This window comes from Cryptomeria japonica, chromosome 5 (assembly GCF_030272615.1).
Source record: "Cryptomeria japonica chromosome 5, Sugi_1.0, whole genome shotgun sequence".
NCBI classification, from domain to species: domain Eukaryota; kingdom Viridiplantae; phylum Streptophyta; class Pinopsida; order Cupressales; family Cupressaceae; genus Cryptomeria; species Cryptomeria japonica.
Window position 1 is genome coordinate 29,814,424 of NC_081409.1, and position 26,389 is coordinate 29,840,812.

General features: G+C 37.9%; 1 protein-coding gene across 2 annotated transcripts in view; it reads right to left on the bottom strand.

The window, feature by feature from the left end:
• The window catches only part of LOC131057392 (glutaminyl-peptide cyclotransferase), a 178,224-nt gene that overhangs the window by 91,278 nt on the left and 60,557 nt on the right, over positions 1-26,389 (bottom strand). For both annotated transcript variants that reach the window (XM_057991562.2, XM_057991561.2), the window contains one exon: positions 10,929-10,964. In XM_057991562.2, coding sequence (XP_057847545.2) covers positions 10,929-10,964 — 36 coding nt within the window. The remainder of the gene's footprint in view (positions 1-10,928; positions 10,965-26,389) is intronic.

Below are 26,389 nucleotides of genomic sequence, written 5' to 3' on the forward strand. Positions count from 1 at the left end.
GTCGATTTCCCTCCAAAAGCACATTTAATAATAATTAAATATTATTACATTTGCATCTTTTAATATTTAATATTAATACCTTGGTCTTGGCACCTCATAAATTAATTCAATAAATGGCCCCCTTTTATGATGACTTGACCCTCAAATTATAAAGTTATAATTTTATAATATCACTTTTAATTATTTTATTATCATTCAAGCCATTAAAACATTAATATCTCCTTTAATAATAATTATTTCTTCATTATGTCTGCACCAGGGAGTTGACCATTTTATCCTCTGTCCAACCCACTGACTTACTAAAAATAGAAACGGTCCCTCTCAATCGTCTCCTGACTTACTATAAATAGTAAGTATATAAAACTGAGCCCAAACGAAGTCCAATCTGAACCAAACGAAGACCAAACTGGAACATACTGAATTTTGGAGAAGATGAGGACCCCCGTTAACCAAGCCCCTGCCTCAGAAGACCCTCTATCCACAATTATTACCCTACGAGGGTCAGAATGATAGGCTAATCACACAGGAATAGGAACGAACTAAAAAGGGGACATTACTATGCGCCCCTCCTGAAATTGCTTGTCCCCAAGCAATCTCGACTGCAAATAAACTTCTCCACTTGGATCCCAAGTGAAAATTTGTGTAATGTCCCTGTCATAATCTATTAGCTCCTGTAACACTAACTCATCCAATTGAATTTGCTGAACCCACTCAATCTCCTCATCGAGTGTCGCAGGAGTATAAGCCTCAAGAGGAAGCAAGTCAAGAGACTGGCCATACTTGCTTTCAATCTCTGCACAAAGTGAGCTATCAAACAAACTGTCCGTTACATGCGCCCCTGAACTGTGCATCTGAAATGAGTCATGTACATGGGGATCAAATGTGAAGCTGTATGCACTCCTCACCATGTACACTGCTGAAAACTCCTTCGCGAGCTTTGTCTAAAATCCCGATGCACTGCTAGGATCCCAAACACTATGATCAATGCTCACCTCAGGACTGGGGTCGTGAGAGCGATCAACATCTATCTCGAAGAGTGGATTATCAAATGACCATGTAGCGTCTGCCTCAAACAAAGGATTGTTCACAAACTGAACAACACCTCCATGTTGTTCCAAATCATACCATTGTGAAAAGTCTTCACCCCTTCCAAGTACCTCTTCAATGCAAGCTTCATGCCCCACACTTGTAGACTCATCTTCACAAATTCTTCCATGTGTAAGGACTGCAATCTCATAAGAACGAGGAGGAATATCACTATCCCAATTCATATCTTTGGAATCTTCTTTTTCATTGTAGTCATCAATTACTATCAAGTCTTGATTTGTCTCATCTCCTCTAGGAGTAGCTGCTACAAGGGATTGGTTTTCTGGATTGTGAGAGGAGTGACTATGCCCACTCGAAAGTAGACAAAGGTCAGCAATCTCTCTATCTTGATCTTTTACCAATTGGACAGCCCTGTCACTATCTCTAACATTTGTAGATAGTCCTCTTTTATCAACTCCAAAGCTTCTTTGAAAGGATGCAAATGTGTATGTGGAATGCCATGTCCCATTCCCTTTTGTCTTTCCTCTCTTTGAGTTGTCCAAATGAGATCCTCTAGATGTTTGTGAATGTTGTCCATCCTTGTCAATGCATGAGTTATTCCATCTTCCCTCACAAACATTTGAGCTTTTCATCATGTGAAGGTGAAGAAGCAATGTGATCATCCACAGAGTCCATACCATTGCTACCCATATCATTAGCATGCTCTATGCTAGCCTCCAATGTAGAAGTCTCAAATGAAACTTCTTGCAAAGATGATGTAGACAACTCATTCCCCATGGCTGTCCTCATATCCTCTTGAGTTAAATCAGCATACCTAACAAAGTCATCATATAAATTTCTGCCTATCATGGGTGAAATATCTCTCTTCTTTGTTCTTCCTTTTTGCTTGCCACAATCCATCCAATACTCCATATAGTAGTCGAAATCTAGAAAACATTTGGTCTTATCTGGAAGTTCTCTATATTCCTCATAAGCAATCATCACTTCACCAACAAATTTAGCAGCCATATTTCCCACACAGGATGGCAAGAAACCGCTCTGATACCACTGTAATATCCCTTGCTAAATCTGATCTCTAATTGCTGATTTGGACCTCAAGAAATATTGTCAAATAGTTGTTATGAAACCTCTATCTTGCTGTCTTTTGCTTTCAGATTATTTTTGCTTACTTGGAATGGTTTCAAATGAAGTTTAAATGCTTGCAATTGATTACTAAAACTTCTAGGCCAAGAGCTAAAATGCAAAAGTAATCCTTTTTTGTCTTCTACATGTAAAATGTGCACCTACAGCCAATGGGCATTTTAACAAACACTTCTCATGCATCCTAAGATAACCAATATGCAGCAATTAAGCATTTTGACAAACAAATGGCATGCAACCTTATACTATATCATTTAATGCTAAACCAAAAACAAGTTGGAATGCACAACGCATATGATGATTTCAACCATCCAATATTCAATGCCAAGACTCTTGGCTCACAATCTAAATGCCTTCACAAGTCCAATAAAAATGTGCATCTACAGCAACAACTCGCAAATCGATATGACAATGCAAATAAACAATAAGGAACCTGATGTGCAAATTGATATGCTCTGTAACAATGCTGCAACCCTTGATGCTGATGGAACTTCACAATATTTGATGAAATTGTGCCCTCTATGTATGCCGCCCTTGCTGTAGTATATCAGTCCTCAGAATTAATTAATTGCAGCCTTGAGACATCTCCAATTTATTCCAAAAATGACCTCCAATATTCACAAATTTGACTGTTGGTTACAGCCAACTCAAAAGCAACCCTCAGAAGATCTTTCACCACCTCGGGTAGCTGTCACAATGAAGATACTACGTTCTCCAATGCCCTAATTTGCAGAAATGTAGAAACCCTTGGGTTTGCCTTCTCCAAATGCCAAGAAATCATAAATGTCAAGTTATCAAATGCTCATAGAATGAATGGCTCAATTCTTAGGCTGAATATATATAACTTCGTGAAGAAGTTGATTTCCTTCCAAAAGCACATTTAATAATAATTAAATATTATTACATTTGCATCTTTTAATGTTTAATATTAATACCTTGGTCTTGGCGCCTCATAAATTAATTCAATAAATGGCCCCCTTTTATGATGACTTGACCCTCAAATTATAAAGTTAAGTTATAACTTTATAATATCATTTTAATTATTTTATTATCATTCAAGCCATTAAAACATTAATATCTCCTTTAATAATCATTATTTCTTCATTTTGTCTACACCGGGGAGTTGACCATTTTATCCTCTGTCCAACCCACTGGCTTACTAAAAATAGAAAGGGCCCCTCTCAATCATCTCTTGACTCACTATAAATAGTAAGTATATAAAACTGAGCCCAAACGAAGTCCAATCTTAACCAAACGAAGACCAAACTGGAACATACTGAATTCTGGAGAAGACGAGAATCCCCATTAACCAAGTCCCTGACTCAGAAGACCCTCTATCCACAATTATTACCGTACGAGGGTCAAAATGATAGGCTAATCACACAAAAATAGGAACGAACTAAAAAGTGGACATTACAAGTTCCCAAGGCTCCTTGCAAGTAAAACACAACTTCTTTCTTCTCAATTCATTCCTAGTTTCTTGATCAATCTTAAGAGAAGATGCGTTTCCCTTCTGCAGAGTAAATGTCTTTCAGAAGGGCTTGGAGTTCCTCAGAAAGTTTTTGTTTTGCTGACATGTGGAGGGTGGTGGTGAGGTATCCAAGTCCAATATAATGTGTATAGCCTCCTACATATTCTTAGGCTTCAAAGCCTTGAGTAAACCACAGAGTCTCTCATGTAGACCCTCAATGAACAGTATCACTACCCTCCTATCGAGCATCTCAAGCACTATCACTACTACATGCTAAAACTCATTAATAAAAGACTCCACATGTCCTGACTGTTTCAGGAGAGCTAAGTCCTTGTAATATAATTCCAAATCCTTCTTGTCAAACCTGGCAATCAGTCTCTCTGTGAACTCTGAATATGAGTCAATGAGAGCATGGTTCTGAGTGACCAATCCATGGCGCCACCAATCATATGCAACACCTTCCCAATGCAGAACAACAAACTGAATGGCTTCATCTTCAGCCATGGGTTTCAAGGATAGTATATGTCCAACTTATGGACCCATGCTCGTGCACTAATGGAGCCACTGCCATCAAATGTGGATAAAGTAGGCTTGTCTGTATCTTTCTTCAAATCATTATTTCACTGCTATCTGGACCATCTGTCATTCTGTCCCCTCATAGAATCTTTCCGCTGCATACAATTTTGATGCAAAGGGAAAGCATCTCTGACGTGTGCCGGAAGTCGAGCCCACTCATCACTAGCGTGTAATATCCCTTGTCCAATTGATGACTGAAACAAGGAATATTTTTGCCAGTAGTTTCCGAATTTGGTTTATATGAGCTGCTGATATGTTTGTTTCAGACTGAATGCAAGATGTTAACAGTGTCTATGAGCAATATACGTGTCCTTAAATGTTAGGAAGACAAGTCTAAGATGCTTATACAACTAACTTGAGAGTTCCTTACCAAATTAGCCCCTTAGAAGACACAATAAATAACTTTTTCAGTCAACTGACATTTTAACAAACACTTGATGTGCGTCCTCAGATAATCCACTTACAATATGATGCAAACCCAACTTCTTATTTATATGATAAATCGAATTACATTCCCATGACAGCTTAGAGTACATGACAAGTCACAAGACTGCTAATCAACAAATTCATTGACTGTCATAATCAGATTTTTTTCTGAGTACCTAAGATCCTAAGGTCATATATATATAAACTCATAGACTGAAAATGAGTTAATGAGAACCTGATTTATGACATCTTCAAGGAGCATTCGAGAATAGTTGTTTTGACCCTGCACCATGCCATATTGGACTCTTCTTTGGCCGCCCCTGCTGCTGCATAGTTCAGACTGAGATCACAGTGAATGACAGCTGGTATCACCTCAGACTTTCACCAAAATGATCGCTTTGTTGCATCAAGTATAGCGCCAAACATCATAGATGTATCTTGATCAAATCAGATATGTAATGGTGCCCTGATTTGATACCACCTTGCTGCTGTAGGTAATTGACACAAAGATGTTGCTGCTACTGCACACAAATGTCACCAAATCTATCTCCAACCTGATCAGACTCCATACAAATGACAGCGCCTGCTCCTTGGACGGCCTTTGGGCAATCATAAGCTTTCAAAGGTGGAATCGAAGGAGTTAGGGGGGGTTGCGGATCTGCCAAGGTTCAGCCCCTTCTAAGAAATAAATAAACTCCTAAATTGCCCTATACTCAGTCCAAACAATATCACCACAACCTCTGCTGCACTTTGGGATCTTTAGTTGTGAAAATCGATGCACCAAGGATGAAATATGAATCAAAACATATGAACCCCAAAGTCTGCAACTTTGATAACAGCAAGACATAAGCTCTTCAATCTGCCTTCAAAACTTCTTCAGAACTCTTCTACAAATCTCCAATAGGTATCGCTTAGGGACTAGATGTATATTTTCCCAAGAATATGTCTTCAATAAGGTGATTTCTAAACCTGCAAATCTGAAGCACAACCACCCAAATCTGATATGTAACTTCAATAAGCTCAAGTGAAAGGACTGATTGTCCTTCCCAATCACCATAACCTGCTATGCACAATGTGAGAAACTAAATATCTCCCACTCCCGGATGAAGAACTAGGGTTTCGTCCAGCCCTTCTACAATCTACTGAAGGTTTGCGTCCTCAGATATTTCACCAATGCCACGCATTAGTCATTTCTTCACAACCAAAACTCCCATCTCCTTGATCCTCTAACATCCTCTTCTATTTATCCTTTTTCATCACCCTTCACAAGGTTCCTTCTAGAAGAGGGTAGGTACACTTTATTAATTAATATTATTTAATTGACTTTTAATTATTTTTTATTTTTATACTTAAGTCACTTTTTAATTAAATTAATTAAATATAGTCATTTTTAATAATTAATTTATTTTAATGACTTTATAAGAAATTAATTTAATTAATTCCTCCTTATATCACCTATTAGCCTAGCTGCTAAAATTGGGGAGATTACATAGCGGTAATAGCTGTATCCTGAAAAGTCACTCCATTTTGTGGATCAGCCAATGGTGGTTCATCCCTAGGAGTGAACCGAGGAAGCATAGGTCTATCGGCTATCCTAGTATGTATCCTGTCTCTCTATGGTGAAATAGATGCACTTCCCGAGGAAGATGGGGTCCTACTGCTGCCACGACTCCCTGTAGTTGAAACTGATTTGCTATGACTTCTACGCCTACCCCTGTGATTTCCCAAATCCATCCTATCCTGTGTGTCTTGTAACCTATTAATAGCCTGGACAAATCTCAGCTACGCATCAGCCAAGCTTCTCATAATCTCATCAGGATTTGGTCGCTCCCATCTTCCCTCATCCCTGTTATTCTCTCGATCAGCCATATTATTCTCTGCTGGTTGTTCAATAACAAAGTTCAAATCCACCCGAGGTCTTCTGCGTGTGTAAAACCTGTAAGTACCAAATCTGCCCCGATGCATAGAATCACTTCGATGACCCCCAGGCTGGCAGGATCATTGCTCTGATACCACTGAAAGATGTCGACTAGGAGATGGCTCAATTCTGATTTGTTTTGTTTCAAAATCAATCTTTGACCAGCAAATTGAAGCTTGGAGTTTTCTTGAAGAAGTTTGAGTGTAATGCATTTTTGGGGTTTTTTGATGATAGAATGTATAATGCAATTTGGAAATGCAAGCAATAACAAATGACAACTACTGAAACTAAATTTCAGAATGTCTGATTCATTAACAGCAATTAAAAAATGCAAAGAATTAATGAATTTCAACACTAAATTGCCAAATTTGGCCTACCATGGGTCCAACACCTTGCTTGGAGGCTTCTTTATTGACTTTATTGAATGGAAATGCTGCTACAGGAGCTTCCAATGTGCACCAACAGCTCCAATGAGTTTTATTCTTCTAATCAATAATTATCAAAAACAATTGAATTGGTGGCTAGCAATTCTGAAGCTTATTCTGAAACCTTGCCAGGAGAGATCACCAAATTGACCCTATTTTCCCCTCTAATTTGCTGATATCATTCAAATGTGCCATGAATTCTCAGAGGTGGCCATCGATCTGCCCTAGTGACCTCCCAACAATGATTTTCCAATCAATAATTGCTACTAAATCCCCTTTATTAATTTATTTGCATCCCACGGGCTGATTGGGATGGTATGGCTGACCTAGGAGAGGTACGGCTAACATAAATAAGCAATAACTTGCTGGAAATGACAACCCATATGCTCAGATCTGTCTAACGCTGTTAATCTTGCAATCTGATACAAAATTCCACACAATTTGACCCTTAAATTGGCCTGAAATAGATCCTTCCTGGGTGCTGAAGTAGGAATGATGGCTGGGGTATCGTCCAACCTGCCTGAATCAAGGGGTTTCATCCTCAATCAGGTCTCCACACTACTGTATCTGCTATGGCAGAATATTGAAGAGAAGAAATAATAATAATCACCAAAAATAACATGCCTCCAAATGATCTCCAAATCAACTTTTATGCATCCAACCCTAATTCGACCCCCTCAAGGCATCAATGGAAGATTCCAATGGAATCTTTTCTCCCTCCAAAAGTTCGATGGGTATGAAGATCATCTCTTCATTAAGTTTGGCCACCTTTTAAAATAACTTTTCACCTAGGAAGATGTGCCAAGGGGTAAAATATAAAGTCTTTTAAAAAGATCTTTTAACTTAACTTTTTCTATTTTTAGAAAAAGTGAGTTTTATAACTTTATATTATAAAGTTATATTATTAAGTCCACCAAAGCAAGAAAATGACTAAGTATTGGTCCCCTTTGGCTAACCAATCATCCCCTACACAGTGAATTTGCCTACGGAGATGGTTGACAGGTAAATCTATGCATTTGGATAGCAACTAAGGAAGTGGGGACATTACATGCTTATCCTTGAGTTGTTTGATTTTGTAAGGTCCCGTCCTAGATTTCTCCCAAGGTAAATGAACTCTATGTTTTCAGTTTCTGAATTTTATATATGGCTTTTGTGTTTTGTGTTGGATATGAATTAGAAAACTCTGTTGAAATATAAAGTACTGAAATGAAACTGATTAAACCAGAAATAAAGCAAATCATGTATTTCCCTGAAATTCTTTTTTTATTTTTTTCAGAATTTATACAATTTTATTGTGTTTTCTGATTTTAAAGTGATAATCTAATAAATGCCAATGCAACTATTGTTAATAAACCCTAGTTAACCTTATAAATTCTAAATTATGCCAATCAATAACATACTAAGTAGACATTAACAGCAGCAATATAAACAGAGACCAGCAACTATGTTAATTAATGAGTTTTGGGAATTACGAGAAATTGCATAAAGACAAAAGAAATCAGTCCCACAAATCAGAATAATTAAGCTAAATGCAGCTCGGAAAATAACAGCTTACCTAGGGTAATCCACAAGCCAAATAATATCTAATTTTTATTTATTTTTAGTTTAATTTTCTTTATAAAACCACAATTAATCTAGATGCCTGTAAGAATGCAAAAGGATTAATTAAACAATGAGTGATGTAGTGATCAAATAATCTATGACATGCAAATTCATATGACTTGTAGATAATAACTGTTTATTCCAAGGAGACTTACTCAACTTGGACTTATATGTGGCTGAGTTTATTTCTCCCATAGTTGTTAATACTATCAATGAGCATGGATTAAATTCACAGCGCTTTATTCTCTTCAACCAGACACATAAAAATAGTCATTAATACTCCACGACAGTAGTGAGAGGAATTATTGAATCATATACATTGAATACCTCAGAAAATTAAATCACCCAAAATTATTATAAATGAGTTTTCAAGGAGAAAAGGGCAGATTACACCAAGATAAAGCAGTAGATGAAATAGATGAATTTAATCTAGATTGATCAATGAAATTTCTAGACATGCATTCCACAAGATTGAGGGTTTTCATCCTCGATCAAACAACAAATCCTACAAGGGTTTCATCCTCTAGAACACGTTGCCAAGGGTTTTCCTTTTCATCCTTGAAAATTACAATAAGAAAACTCAGTTTGCAAAATAGTAATGCGAATACAAATGAGGGTATTAGATTTGCCTGTATAGGTATTACATTTGGGTCCATACTTAAATTAACCTTCCCTCCCAAAATTAAAATAATAAAAAGTAACTTAATTTTATAATAAAAGAGTACTTTATTGAACAATCACAGATAGAACATTAGTTGGGCCTTAAATTAAATTATTGCCGACTCGACAAGGGAAGGAACATGATAGATTGAGGACATTACACCAAGTAATACAAGATCTTCTCTACCATAGTTCATGATTCCATGTTGTGATTTTTATTTTTGATGCCATGGATATCATAATCTATGAGCTGTACACCTAAAATACTTGAGAATATTTATTATATATTTAAAAAGTTGTTTCCTTCAACTCAAATCTGCTTTTGTACTCATTTGATCAATGTATACTTCTATATGTGATCAAAGTAGCTTCTTAGTGATAAGTTTTTTGTATCTTTAAAATTAATTTATTGAAAAGTGCATGGTAAAAGCTTCAAATCCTTAAAAGATCTCTATATTTCATGGTTTTTCAATTTGCTGAGTTTGAGTGTTGAGTCCAAGTTAAAAATTAGCTTGTTGAGTATGAGTCTTGTAAATCTGGGAAAAAGTGACTTGCACAATGTATATCAGCTTATACACTCCTCTGACAATGTCAAGTAAAAACTATATTTAAGCTACAACCTGTAGTTCAAAAACTTAGACTCAACAAATGCTTGGCAAACCAAATTTTGACTCAGACTCAAAAACTCATCAAAATTTCCAAACATTAAAATACATATAAATTTGTAAAATAATCTTCAAAAACACACATAAAATTGAATTTACAAAAGTCAAAAATGGTTTTCCTTCATGTGAAATAATCTTCAAAAACAAGTTCGATACACATCATAGTGTCATTGACTATAAATTAAAAATCCATATTACTATTTTTACAAGTTTCATATGTGGAAAACATGAGCCCAAAACATTTTTACTTTTTTTTTTAAACCAAAGTAGGAGCCTAGAGATGATAGCCCTTAGTGGGGTGAGACAGCACCCCAAGCACATTCCTTATCACAATACAAGGCCGAATCAAGGGGCTGAGCCCCCATCACCAAGCCCAAATTAAGGCCTTCAAGACCACACAAACCTTCAAACTCATATGATTTTGAAAATTTTGTCAATGCATTGAAGAAATGAGAGCTGAAAAAAATGTGTGAAAAATTATTATCATTATGCAGCTATGGACGAGTTTCTCGCACTGACTTACAAATTTTGGAAAGTTTTTGGGCAAGTAATTCACTAAGAACTCACCAAAAACTCACAAAAACTCACCAAAAACTCACAGAAACTCAACTCTGCAAGTTAGCAAGTTCCAGGTCAAGTAACTTGGCCCTAAAAATTACTTGCAAATACTCTGAGTTTTAAATTAACTACAACCTATATAATAACTTATTTGATCTTAATGATTTAAATTATTTATACATTTTAAATTCTAAATTTATTATATTTCTGTCATTTTTTATAGTAAATTGAACTATTGTTTCATGATCAAGATGATTTTCCACTTTTCCACTCCTCGAACATAACTCCCACGGTTTTAAGCCAAAATCCAAAGTGAAAATGCATTAAAATACTAAATAAAGAACCTATACATCTCTATGTCAACCATTCCCAGAAAATCAGAATATTTAGAACCTAACATTAGGTTTATATAAGTGAATAAGAAAAGTATGTTTCTATACCTCTCCAGTTTGAAGGTGCACCTCACGAACTGAAGACTGCAGGACAACATTAACAAGCCTCCAAGTTAGAATATAGCGTTCTCATAAAAGTGAAGGTATCAGCAAACTTATCTCAAAAAAATTATCTAGTTCAACTAACAAGCAATAAAGATGAAATTAGAAATATACTAGCCAAAAGTGCTAAAAGCATTAGAAAAAATAGAGGAAATAAGATTAAGCAAAATGTGGTGAAATCATGCAAAATGACAATTTTTCACAAACCAAACATATGTAAAGAATTGTATTTGTTTTCTACTTAACTTGTCATTCAAGTAGCTAAATTGACATAAACCATCACAGAAAAAAAAGGTAGCCACTAAATGCCAAGTGCGAATAGAATAAATTGTTGGGTATGTGGCATTGGTGTTTGCCTAGCCAATTAGAACAATAACTAGACTTAAAGTCTTAACTCAAGGATTGGTCATCCATTCTGAGTAGCTATAATTTCCATGACTGAGGTTCATTTACTTGTCAACCCAAGGACGTATTACTTGAAATGGGTTTGCATTGTATTTGCACTAAGTTCCAGTAAGAGTCATTTTGCACTACTACAGCAACTAAGTCTATCTAAAATAAACAAGTGAAAATATGACAACTGAATGGCTACAGGAAATCTTAACATTAACAGAAGATTCTAACTAAATAACTATTAACTAAGTTCAAAGCTAACAAACAGGAATTACTTTGTCTGCTTTAGCTGAAAGAACAGTCACAAGATCTAGTTCCAATGGCTGCAGGAACAATCAGTTGCTAGAACATCTACTGCAGCAAAAGAAAACTTAATCTAACAATCACACAGGAATACTCACCAAGTGGGCCCCCTTGGATGAGTGTATCCGAACTTCAAAACAGTTCTATATGCTCAGAATAACATAGCCTTTATTCATGATTTCCAAAAGTCGATACAATGCATAAAATAAGAGAAATGCTTCTAATTCTGGAAAATGTTGTCTAACCTCTACGAAGAGGTGCAAGTCTTTATTTATAAGAAAGTTATAACAAACTTTCAACTACTTAGATCATGCCCATGAAATTAGGCGGAAACTTTGATTACAGCAAAAAGAAGTCAATCCATAGAGAACATGGGACTTTACTAACACAGCCAAGAATATAGCATGGTGGTTTTTACTAGATTGATGCCTCCTGGAGACAACCATAAATGAGTCTGGTACTGCCTCGCTATTCCTTTGCTGCTTCACTCGAACACCATCTTCTCCACTGTTTTAAATGCTAAACCACCCCGAAATGTCTCCAACTGTTTGCATGGCATGATTCTCCATCTGGCTTAACACAACCGCTTTTGCAACAACTTATTTACCCCTGCATTAAAGGTTAGAACATACAAGCACATATATATATATATATATATATATATATATATATATATATATATATATATATATATATATATTACAACATTTATACATCCACGCATGATATTACTGTTTGCCCTCTTGGGTAAACGGTTAAATGCAGAAAGTAAATGCACAGAACATAATGGAAATACATTAAATAACCAGTCTCTATATTAATTCAACAATCCATGTACATCAAGTTCTTATAACATTACATTTGACACGACTATCATGATCCTACTTCGAAGAAAAGGTACACTATATAATACCCGAAGGGGTGTGACACAACCGTTGCGACTCCAACTACCTACCCGTCGGCTAACTAACTGAGCGCCGTAACTTATTATTACCAACGACAACATAAACATAATATGACAACATAACATAATGATTATTCCTGGCAACAATTACCATAATAATCCGCATAGCTATAGGAATATTAAGTAAAAACAATACAGGGTTCAGCGGGTTTGGCTATCATTCAAAATGCACATAATCAAAACTCTGATACATCACATGACTTTAACATTGTCCCAATATGCAACTTAAAACATAGGAAAAACTTATCAGTCATAGAAATAAAAGAGCTATTATTTTAGCTCATCATTTGCCCCCCAACTTAATGTTGTTGGTCCTCCAGCAAGAGGAAAATTCCTTACTCTGGCACTGACTCGAAAATCACCTACAGTACCTGTCTCGTGCCTCTTGTAGCCAAGTTCCAATAAAATCCTTTCATCTTCTCCAGCCTAGCCCACCTGGCTTCCTCCGCAGCCTCATCATACGGTTTATCTTTAGCTCTGCATCCCATTAATGGCCACATAAGAATAGGTGGCTAAAATATCAAGGTAGCCAATTACTGCCTTTTGTCCTACCCAAGCGGATATACTTGGGAGCTCTCTGTATGGCTGCATGATAGTTGGGCAATGAATGGGGTTCACACTGCTTTAGATCCTCTGGAAGGCTATTCCAATGCTGAGTCAGACGTTCAACTACAGTTCGATTCTCAGTTCCAATCAAATTTTCATACTCCTGAAATACTTCCTACCTCAATGATAAAACTTGGCTTCTAACATCAGATCTATTCAACAGATTTTGCCAGTCATAATACATCTGTTGTGGGTTTTTTAGCCTCAGCTCTCAGTGGCAATGGGCAATCAAGTTCCAAGTTCCTGTGCATTCTAGATTGTACCCCCATACTAATTTCGTTCTGTATCTAGGACATCAATGCCTTTAACTGAATATCACCAATATACAGCACAAGATTCCATTCATTGTCAGAAGAGACAGCATAATTATGCAAATATAACTCACATAGCAAATTTTTAATGGCTATAGGAGAGCTTTGGTAAGCACAATAAAAATCCTGCGGAGTCTCCAAAGAAGGGCTAAGATCCCTAACAATGCGGTTAAGTTTAAAACATAGAAACTATTCCTTCAGATACAAAGCATAGACCCTCGACGGAGCCCTGCACTGCATTAACTCGGAAACCATGTTTGCTACAGTATCTACTTTACTTTGGAACTCAACAATTTGTTTGTCCCTCTTTTCAATTTCTTTTTGTTGCTTGTCAATTATCCCCTGTAGCCTAGCCTTTTCTATTTCCCACTGTCTATAAAATGTGAGTGCAGCAAATTAGCTAGTGAGACATGAAGGGAGCCTATGAGCAGTTACCTGAGGGCTCAAGATCTTATCACCTGGTTCTTCAAACTGCTCTGCTATTTGGGCTAAATTTGTCAGTATTTCGGCTTCATGTCCTTCCTGCGGCTTACTGTCTTCCTGACTGTCATGCCCTAATTCTGATGTTTCCACAAAAATAACCTCACTCACACCTCCTGTAATGTTTACCCCAAAATCCACTTCTAAATGAAATCACAGCTATAAAGTAATTCCATCAAACACTTTGCTTGCAGTCCCTAATTTCTCTGTTTTTGTGTTACAACCCTTATGACTCCAGATTGGTTTGTTGTATTGTTTTTTTGTGCTCTTTTAACAAGGATCTATGCATGTAACATGAATATGAAAATGAAAGCATAAACACACAACTGAAATAACCAGCACACTGTATTTATAATGATTTTCAGATTAAGTGCAATATTGGCAATGAAACAACTCACTAAATACTCCAGCAATAGAATGGCATGAATATTGTTTACTTCAAAGAGTGATGGCCTGGGCCATAGCATTAGGCTGCTGCTAACAAGATGCTACAGTACGCAGCTGCTACAGTGATGCTGCTACAGTACGCGGTTGCTATAGCGACGCGGCTGCTACAGTACGCGGTTGCTACAGTTCACTGCTGCTACAGTAATATTTTATCTTCAGTCAGTCCAATGTCTTCACATATCATCCCCTCAAAGTGGCATAAGCATCGGACAAATGGTGAAGAAGTCATGAGCAAGACATCCAATCTACCTGTAGCTAGAAACGCGCCCAAACTGCCTGATAATGAAGCTGGTAGCAATGGATTCCAAAGGCCAAACCCAAGGGGAATGACGTCTAGAATGTCACAAGAGAGGATAGACGTCCTCTGATGCCAAGAACAGATCTGCAACTCATGCATCAATTTCTTCTCATATTCAACATATCTAATGAAGCCACAAACACTTTCTTTTATTCTTTTTCCAGGGGTCGACTCAACTCTCATGGGCAATGTGGGATAAAAGATGAGCAATATAAAACATATATTAAAATATTCACTTATGTCTCCCTTGGGTACAGATCCCCATAAAATAAATATTAAAGTAACACTTTAATATTTTACAATTAAATAAAATGTTACTTTAATAAAACTTCAGGCATTAAAATGTATTAGCAATCGGACTCCGAATAATGCGAGTGATAGCTCGTCGGAAAGCTCTCACCGAGGAGTATCAAATCCAAACACCAAAACTGGCCTCCACTATGTCCTGCTAACTTACTAAAAATAGTAAGTATGCCTGAAACTGAGTAAATCAACTTCGTTTTGGCCCAAACTGGAAATGACTAGGCCAAAACACTCCAAGATCCCCTTAAACCCTTCGTTAGCCCTCGGGACCATGTAGAACAAGGCTAACGCACACACACTTGGTCAACTGCTAAAGTGGGGACATTACACCTCCTGTTGCCTGAGTTCTTTGCTTAACCCGATGACTTCTTCTTAATGGCAATTCTTGTGTCGCTATAGGAGGTTCTGCTACAGGAAAACCCTCCATTTTTTTAGCTGCAGGAGGAACTTGCGCTTCTTGAGGCTATTCCATGGTTTCTTCCCCTGCATCGCCTTTTTCTTTACCTTTCCTTTTATAAAATGCAGCCCCACTTTGAGTTTGAGAGGAGGGCTGCTCAACACTTGGCTCAATTACTGTTCCTTCCGCACCAGGCAAAGCTTTCTCAGCAATAGGAAGTTCAGTTGCTACAGAAACCCTAGGAGACAAGGCTTCTCCGATATTTTCTTCTTGAACAACAATTTCTTCTGCAGCAAGAACATCCCCTTCTCCAAATTGCTTGATATCCTCAAACTCTCCCCATGACATCTACAAGACATCTCTAAGAGACCGTTCTACCAATAATTTGATTAATCCATGATGACTCACAGAACAGGTACTACCCTTCTGCGTCTCCTTTGCACTAATAGAGATAAGATGATACAAGACATTTGGAATATTCATCCTTCGACCATGCCTCAAATGACTCAATAATTTGAAATGAACAGAATGTAGATTGGAGTACTTACCATCACATGTTAAATACTTCATTACATGAAATGCAACCTGCAACCATTCTCTTGGAAGAGATATTCGCTTAGTTCCTTGCTTGTCCACGCTAAGAGGTCCATCAGTTGGGTGAGTGAACTCTGCCCTTGCACTTCTTGCATCTTTTGCCTCAGAAAATAGTTCTCCATCCTGCAACAACTCAGTGACTTCGACTATTCATTGCTCTGTGGATATAACCGGTAACCCTTTGACAGAAGCCTCCCCTTCACTGAATGTGCGCATAAATTCCTGCGCAATCTCCTCATTAAAATCTGTCAATTTCAAAATATAATCGATCCACCCATAGGTCCGGAAATAGTGTTCACATTGGTTGTCCTGCAGCAAAGCGTCATGAGTCACAGGGTCATGACGGATAGGTGCACCTCCCATAGCTAACTTGACAGTCAAAAATTTCACCACAACAAAATGCAAAGCTGAAATATCTTGTAAGATTTGAAAATTCATGCCCCGTAACCTTTTATTTATTCTTCAGTACCTTTCATCAACTATGGCAGCAGGAAAGGTATACTCACTCGTGCTATAGGCTTTCACATCAGTACTAACTAATTAAAAATGATGTCAAGTAAATTAAAACACATCATGGACAAGGACACATCATTATGCAGTCGTAAATAGAACCATAAAACACCCCCCAACTTAAGAGGACACATGTCCACACATGCGAAAAAGGACAGAGGGAAGGGAATACGGCTTATGCGAATCATATCAGGAAATCATCATAATGAAAGTATAAATACATATTTAAAGAAAAATAAATAATATACATACTTGCAGTCGTGCTAATTAATGCTGCAATCAAACCATGATTTATTCATGATATGAGATGAGGTGATGTGAAGTATGGCAAAAATAGAAATGAAATGAGATGAGGTGGATGAGAAAATTTATTAACGGAGAACGGTATTTCCATAAAATATGGAAATCTTTATTATGAATGCATGCAAAAGGAATTTTAAGACTTTGGGCCGAGAAGGCACCCTGCAAAGGCTGCAGAAACTGTGGTCTGCACTTGGTTGTCAAATTACTGCAGGAAGTCTTCTTTTGTAGTAGGCTTAAAATAAAGACGTAGTTAATGACCATTGACCAAAAGTTTGAATCTAACTGCCAACCTAACTGCTCCATTTTGAAAAAATTCAACAATCTCATATGGGCCCAACCAACGTGTCTGCAGCTTCCCCATTGCATCCTTATATCTGGAATCATATAACAATGCCCAATCTCCAGATTTAAATTTTCTCTCCTTAATATATTTATCATGCCATTTAGCACATTGATGTTGAATAATTTCTATATGTTGGACAACCATCTTTCTCAGTTCATCTAGAGCATTCAATTGCATGATGCAATCTTTTTGTGCTTCTGAAAAAAGTCATATTCAATTGCACAGTTGTCCTAAGAGTTTTATGCTCAAACTCAATGGGCATCATAGCTGTTTTTCCATACACCATTTCAAAAGGTGTAAAACCAGTTGTTGTCTTCCATGTTGTTCTGTATGCCCAAATGGCTTCAGGAAGTCTATTTGACTAGTTTTTCTTATGAAGAGCTATTGTCTTGGTGAGAATAGCTTCTAAATCCCTATTTGTAACCTCTACTTGACCATTTGCCTGAGGATGGTATGGAGTAGACTTCCTGTGTCTGATATTATATTCATTAACCAATGCTGCAATTAATGTGGAAGTAAATTGTGGTCCTTGATCTGAAACAATCTCTCTTGGTACTCCATATCTTGTAAATATTTCCTCATAGAGAAATTCAGCGACCTTATTATCTCTTGCATGTGCCATTGCTCTTGCTTCCACCCATCTTGTAACATAATCAGTGCATACTAGAATATAGGATTTCCCATTGGAAGGAGGATCAATTGGTCCTACAAAATCCAATCCTCATTTGTCAAATGGTGCAACCAGTATTTGGGGATACAATGGCATTTCATTAGATTTGGTGGGCCTAGCCATTCGTTGACATCTATCACATTTTCTAGTATATTGAGCTGCATCTTTATACAAAGTTGGCCAATAATACCCTGTGTTAAGGATTTTAAGTGTTGTTCTTTTAGCAGCAAAATGTCCTCCAAATGGCTCATCATGACATGCATGAAGAATATCATACGTTTCATCCTCTCAGACACACCTTCTTAAGACTTGGTCAGGTCCAGTGTAAAATAAACAATCAGCAATCCAAGAGAAATTAAAGCTTTTTTCAACTAGCAACCTTCTTTCTTTAGGAGAAAAATGAGAAGGCATCTTATTAGCAGCTAAATAATTTGCAATATCAGCATACCAGGGAGTGTGAGCTTTTATCAAGAACAAGTGTTCATCAGGGAAAACATCATCTATTGCTTCAGGATTGTCCTGCAATTGAAGCCTAGACAGATAATCTGCAACTACATTAGCTTTACCTGGCCTATCAACAACTGTAATATCAAATTCCTGCATCAATAGTAACTATCAAGTCAATCTTCCTATGATTGAAGGCTTGTTCATAAGATATCTTATTGTTGTATGATCAGTATGCACATAAATTTGATATGCTGTGATGTAATGTCTGAATTTGTTAAGTGCATATATTACTACCATCTCCTTTTCTGTGACAATATAATTAAGCTCAGGTCCCTGCATATTTTTGTTGATGAAATAAATTGCATTTTCTAAATTATCCATCTTCTGGCCCAAAACTGCTCCTTCTTGTCCTCATTTTTGTTTTCAAAAATGATGGACCATTACATAAAAAATTTGTCAAAAAATGAAAAAATTACTCTATGGCATGCTTCCCGAGGCAGAATTTTGCTTCGCCCTTGGACTGGTTTAATCCTCAGTCCATCTTCGAACCAAGTTTCAAATTTCATCACCTTCTGGTTTCGTTTGCTATGTTTTTCCTTCAATTTGGGGTTTTTTCTCCCTGACTGCAAGTGGGAAATTTTCCTTAAGTTGCAAATTTTAATGTTTTCTTTTGTTTTAAGTCTTTGTAGGGAAATTTTTAGTTAATTACAAGCAAAGAAACGGGACTCGGACTCAAGACTCGGCTCTAGACTCGGCTGAGTGAAAAACTCAAGAAATTTAGAGATTTTTAAAGATTTAAAACTTGTTTCAGGCACCCTTTATTAAATACACCTTAAAGACACAATAACATCATCAAACTCGGCTCATTTGATTACATACACAAGTATACATCAATCACATAAGCATAAATGCAAATTGTAGCTGAAGGAAATAACAAACATAGATATATAAATATTGTCAAATGTATACAATATTACAAAACTCATGGAATAAAAAATCCATGTCATCATATGATCATCATCAAATGTTTCATACAAATACCAAAGGTAAATACAACTACAAGCTTATGGTTCAGAGGAGCCTGCACCCTCCGGCCTTGGCCCCCTGCGAAGGCGTCTAAGGTAGGTCCTGGATAATTCGACAGCCATAGCCGCTCCCCGTGACACCATGCCATGCTCACCAACATCAGGAACATCCGTGTCACTATCTGCCTTTGAATCTCCTGTCTGTGCTCATGCTCTCCGCTCCTCCTCTGCCATGGCTACAATCTCAACCTCTATATCTACCTGGTCGATCCAATCAATGTTAGACTCGGAGCTTAAATTTTCCCTACTTCTATCGACGCAATTTCCCCCCATATTTTTCGACGGGGGTTTGGGGGCAATGCCCCCAAGGTGGGGTCAAGGGGCATCGCGTGTTATTTTTCTATTGGTTGACATGTTGTAACCCTAATTTTTCTCATTCTCAAGCGAAGGTTGTAGTGAACAAAGACGATACCATTCATTTAAAAAAAACTTTTTAAAATGTATTTTTTTTGTCATTTTAATAACCCAAACAGTAGCCGAGTTTGGGGCTCGGGACTCGCCGAGTTTGGCGAGTTTGAGCCGCTCGCCAGACTCGGACGAGTCCGAGTCCCAGAGACTCGGCGAGCATGACTCGGACTCGGACTCGCCGAGTTTCGACGAGTCCCGTTTCTATGATTATAAGTGCACTTTATGAAAAAAGAACTTGTAACTTACTTTTTATTTCCCCCTTGATGCTTTTTTGGCTTTTTAAGTCATAATAGGAATTTTTTGGATAAGTTACAAGTTAATTTTAAATTGCAAATTTAAAAAGTCACTCGTAATTCTTTTATAAAGTTCCTATTTTAGTGTTTTTACTTGAAAGGGATTTTATTCCACTATTACATGTGTTAAGTTAATAAAACTTGTTGAGGGGGTTTTATTTTCCCCTTACAAGTTATTATAACTTGTATTTCTCTCTCAAAAACCCAATTTTGCCTAGAATGGAGATAAAGTGACATTTTAAACTTGCAATTGAGTTTCAAAAACCCGATTTGCTCCATGAATAAAAATAAAGGCATTTTAAACTTGCAATCTAGTTTTAAAAACCCGATTTTGCCTCGTGCAAGATAAAGTGACATTTTAAACTTGTAATATGAAGTCAAAAACCCGATTTTCATTGTTACATACAAATTGAAACTTGTTCTTCACTTCCAAGAACCCGACCAGCCAAGGAAGGCGAATTTGTTGAGAGTTTCACCTATTTTTGTGGAGATTTTTTAGGAAGAAGAGCGTTTTGGATTCTTATGCTATTTTCATGCATATTCAAACACTTTCCACGCCATTTGGTATATTCATTTGCTGGTTTGAAGGCGAGTTTACAGCAACATGTGTTAGCAAAAACACCAAGATTTTGTCCTCCAAAATGCCACGAATCTCTTCTCTCCCATATCATTTTGCCTTCTAAACCCTAGGCGTGGAGATTTAGGGGAGATTTGACCGATTCTTGTGCCATTTTGTAAGGCGTTTTTACTGCTAAAGACATTTTTAAAAAAAACATGGCTAGGGTTTTCAAGTTCGATTTGTTGCTTATTTAAAGGATTGTCTTCTTCATTCAAAGATTGTTTCATCTCTTGAAGAAGCATTTTGGATTGAAGCAAGGTATGTTTTCTTTTCTTCTTGTTCCATTTTCTTGTCTTCTTGTGTTTCCATTCTAGTTGTAAATTTGTATATATGTTGGTTTTGCCCTAAAATCGGTTTTTGTGAGAGAGATTTTCCCTTTGCAAAGCAATTTGTGAATTGCATTGTTCTTCCCCATTTTCCCTCTTTACTTCTATTCGGGATTTTAAATCCTGATTACAAGTTGGATGAAAATAATTGATCTTCCCTTATGATTATAAGATTTTAACCATCTTTTGTTGAAATTCCAAGTTACAGAGATGAAAAATACCCATTCTTCCAAAATCGGGTTCTTTTTTTAACCGGATTGCATGTTGAAAGTTCTTCCCATTTTCTTCAAAATGACATTCCCAAAATCTTTCCATTTTTATCCATACTCATTGCCTATATCCATACAGTCCATTCACGTTATTTCCCACATGTCCAAATCTCATTTTTCACTCATTTCTCCATTTTCCGTTTTACAAGTATACTTGCACTCGGGTTTTAAAAATCCGATTTCATGTTCGTTCTTCCCCACTTGTATACTTGTGAAATTTTCCCCAAGATCCGAAATTGGTCAAAGTCAATTTTCCAGCCTTCCCATTTATTTCCCATCTTTCTCTCACAAAATTGTGAAGTGCAAGGGTTGGATTTCTTCCCATTTGAAGAAGGAAAAATGTTAGTTGCACCTAATTATGATGTTGCTTTAACACTTTTAAGTCTTCATCGCAGCATACTAGGTTGTTCTTCGATGTTAGATTTACCATCATCTCCCATTCCAAAGAAGATGAAGTATAAATATGACAAGTACGAGAATGAAGTTTCATCTTCACAAGTTTCCTCTCCTTTGGATCATATCAAGGATATGGAGATAGGGCATGTTGACATGTCAGAATTCATTAAGATGGTGGAGCATCCGCAGGATAGTAATATGCAGCGGTTGTTGGACAGCCACATTCATCATGCATCTTCTTTTCCAGTGGCTGCCCTAGAACCTGAATTTGTTCTCGCTTGCGCTCACCACTTCGACAAGGAGACGAGGACCATTAGAAATGATGATGATGAGGCAATAATCCGCCTTGATGCAGATACTATTGAGAAAGTCTTCAGAATACCACCAGCACCTGTTTATATGGAAATTTCAAAGGATAGTGCAGCTGAGTACTATATTAAGAGGGAAAATGACTGCAAACGTCACATTAACAGGTGGATTCATGAGTCACGAGCCGCCTTCACGAGGTGGGCTAAGTTGTACCGTTGTGACTTCAAGTGGGAAATTGGAGACATCATTACTCTCCTCAGCAGGATGATGGGTCTTGAGCACTCTAATGTGTTTGAGCCCTGGATGTATCAGTTTACCATGTTCATAAGGCAGTCCCATCAAATATCATGGGGAGAGATTATCAGCGATGCTTTGTGCAAACAACTTGCAGCAGTCCCTACTACCATAACTTTCTACATGAATCCATACTTGGTGTATTTGACAGCATCACTCAGACATTTCCCTAGTCTTTCTACCAAGGGTGATTGTTCGCTTATACCTGTGTGGGAATATTATGATCAGCTGCCCTTGAGACCCAACAGATTACATTTCAGAAGGGTTCAAGATGCATTCTTTGGTTACTTCATGTGTTAGCTTGACAAGACTCTAAAGAACAGAAGGGTGTCAGATGAAGCATGGGAAAGAGTGAATGAGTATGGGTGCTTGTTTCTTCAATTCCCGACTTTCACTTATGTAAGAGTCGGATGCTATAGTGGGCAGCCATACATGCTCCCTAGATATTCAACCAATAAGATCATTCTTATGGAGTTGGGAAGACTGATCATGGCTATGCACGCTCATCAATCTATCAAACATAAGGTTGGAATGGGGATTTCTACAACTAACCCATTGAAGATCGGTTGGTATTCTCTTGTCACATCTGTCAAAGCCAAAGCTATGGAGACTAAGATGCAGGAGATTAAACCCAAAAGGTTTAAGTCGAGGGCAGATTTTGACTACCGGGGTATGAAGGAAAAGATCAAAAAGTCCTTCATACATGTGCATCGTATTGAGAATATCTAGGTAGATCTCCGTACAGAAATGGAGGTTCTCAAGATGGACTACTGCAGGTTTATGTTGAGCAGGTTATTGATCTGAACCTGGTGGACATTCCGCAAGGAATGATTGATGATGGGAATGTGCTTGATCCAGAGTTTGTCTCACGAAGGGTTGAGGAAGCCCCACTTCCTTTAATCCAATGGTCACATAAAGAATGCACTTCCATTCTTGAAAGATTTCAGCCTATCTTAGCTAACACCAACACTTGGCTCAAAAGTAATAGCATTAGACTCATCAAGATCAAGGTTGGAAAAGAAGATGACTCTACAGGGCCTCTTAGATGTAAGTCTGAGATTCAGATTGACAACAAGGAAGGTGCATCATCTTCAGGCACTAGGATCAAATTGCAGGTTAGTCGGGCAATAGTAATTCCTCCTAAGGAGGAGACAGTTCGCAGAAAAGAAAAATCCCAGATTCACATTCATGTGATTGATCCTAATAATCCGGAGGAAGGACAACAATTTGATGATGCTCCTAAGTCACTGGCTTCGGAGTCACCTCATGAAATTCCCTCCTCAGTTTCCATGGAGCTGCCTCTATCTCCTCCTAACATAATAGTGGAGTCCCCTCAGAATGTCGTTCCTATTTCAGCAGTTGAGCCACCTTTTGATCATCAACAAGAGAGTTTGCTGGAAATCCCCGAGGATACTCCTGCATGTATCCATTTGTCAGAGATTGATACCTCTACTTCTGGCTTTGAAGAATTTATGAGGCAATCTTCATGCCCTTTGGTTACCAAGCAAACCATGGTTGCCATCCAAACAGATACTCCTCCCAGGGTGACCACGGTTGTTCAAACACAAACTACTTCTCCTTCGTCTTCGGTAGCTACTAGAGGAGAACTAGTCGTTTTACCTCCATGGCTTAGTTCTTTTACCCCAAAGAGGAAGAAGCAGGAAATCTCTCCTGATGTCTTTGATCATCAGCAACTCAAGCAATCTAGGCCCAAGGTTGCTAAAAAAGCCAAGACGATCTCAAGAGTAACTGTTGACAGCAACAAGATGAAAGTGGCAAAAATTGTTGAGCCCCTTGCGGATAAGCCACGTGAGGAAATGCAAGCTGCTGATTACAGGGTTACAAAGATAGAATTGGGTAAACAAACGCATGAAGTGGTCAAGCATGATGCCCAGGAATCCGTAGCTTCACTAGTACAGCGGTATGATCAACTTCTAGCAAAGAAAGACAAGCTAGAAGAGGAGAATAGGTAACTTGTTTCAGCTGTTCATAAAATTACAAAACCTGTTGGTGAAGAGAGTAATCCTACAAGTTCTTCTGGTTCACAAGAATCAATTTGGGGAGTTGAAAGAGCTGCTCAGAAAGTGCAAGTGTTGGATTCTTGGGTGGATCAACTTCATGATCTATGTGCACAAGTGCTAAAACACATTTTCCAAATGATGGTTATTGTTGTGCGTTGCACACACTACCCGTCCCCGATAGGGTCCCCCCTCTCTCTTTTCTGATTTTCGTCTCGCCCTAGTGTGGGATTTTGATTTTTATCAGCCATTTGAGATGCAACAAGTAGTAGTGAGGAAATGATCCTGCAGGAGAATGAGCCTGCCTTGTTCCTTAAGTCCTGAGGAGTTCGTAAGAGGTCAAGAGTGATCTCGTCCGTAATGAGAGGGTTGAATCAGGAGTTGTGAAAGGAGATGGGGCGTCTGTTAATCTAAGTTGCAGGGCCAAGGGGTGAATTTGCAGAGAGTCTCGCAATTTTTAATGTTCAAAATTCTTCCAAGGGAGACTAATTTTCGCATGAGTCTGAAAATCGGCTAAGTGGGCAAGAATGTCAGTTGTCCATGGGTTTGCAAAAAGGCCTTTTAGGCCAAATTTGGCTTTAACGTTAAACTTTTGCAAAAATGGCCGAAACCTCGAAAATGATGTGAAGGCGTAAAAAAATAAACTCTTCATAAAGGTCTTTTTGGCCCGAAAAATGCAAATATGAGAAAAGGCATCACTTTAAAGCATTTGCAAAAAGTCCTCCCAGCTCGAAAATGGGCAAGCAAGTAAAATCGCGCAAGAGAAGTAAAAGGGCGTTTTAACTCTTAACGTTTGCATTTTATGCTTTTGGCCCGAAAATGGGCAAGCAACTTGAAATCGCGCAATACATAAGAAAGGGCGTAAACTTAAAACACTTGCAAAAAGGTCTTTTCGGCCCGAAAATACCAATATAAGTTAAGGCGTCACTTTAAACAAGTTTGCATTTTATGCTTTCAGCTCGAAAATGGGCAAACTTGAAATCGCGTGAAAACAAATGTGAAGGCGTTTTAAAGTTTGCATTTTATGCTTTTGGCCCGAAAATGGGCAAGCAAGTAAAATTGCACAAGAGATGAGAAAGGCATCACTTTAACATTTGCAAAAAGTCATTTTGGCCCAAAAATGGGCAAACATCCAACATCATGCAAGTCATAAAGGGCGTTTTACCTAAAGGTCAAGTTTGCAAAAGTGGGTTTCAGCCCAAAAATGGGCAAAAGTGAAAATCGCGAAGTTTACATTTTGTTCTTCTAGCCCGAAAATGAAAACAAATGAAGGAGGCGTTTAAAACTAAAACTTTCCAAAACCTTTTCTAGGCCGAAATTCACGAAAAGGCCCAGGGGGTTGAAAAGGTCAAGTTCGCATTTTGTTCTGTCAAGCCGAAATCACTTAGTATAATAGTGAAAGCGTAAACATAAACTGTTTTTCAAAACACCTCTCCTAGCCCGAGATCGCGTGATCAATGGAGGTATTGAACCCACACGATTTGCAAAACCTTCCCTTCCAAGCCAAAAAATCGCGAAATTAGGTAAGGCGTTCTGCTAAGTTTGCAAAACCCTCTGCCAGCCCGAGATCGCGTGAAGAAGGGGGCGTTGTTCTTAGGCTTTCCAAAAGCCTCCCTCACCCCGAAAAACCCTTGTTGTCCAATACCGCGCAAAAGGAAGAGAAGTTGAAAGGCGTTAGGCTTTGCATTTTGTTCTGTCAAGCCAAAATTGCTTAGTATAATAGTGAAAGCGTAAACATAAACGGTTTTTCAAAACACCTCTCCTAGCCCGAGATCGCGTGATCAATGGAGGTATTGAACCCACGCGATTTGCATAACCTTCCCTTCCAAGCCAAAATATTGCGAAATTAGGTAAGGCGTTCTGCTAAGTTTGCAAAACCCTCCCCCAGCCCGAGATTGCGTGAAGAAGGGGGCGTTGTTCTTAGGCTTTCCAAAAGCCTCCCTCACCCCGAAAAACCCTTGTTGTCCAATACCGTGCAAAAGGAAGAGAAGTTGAAAGGCATTAGGCTTTGCAACATCACC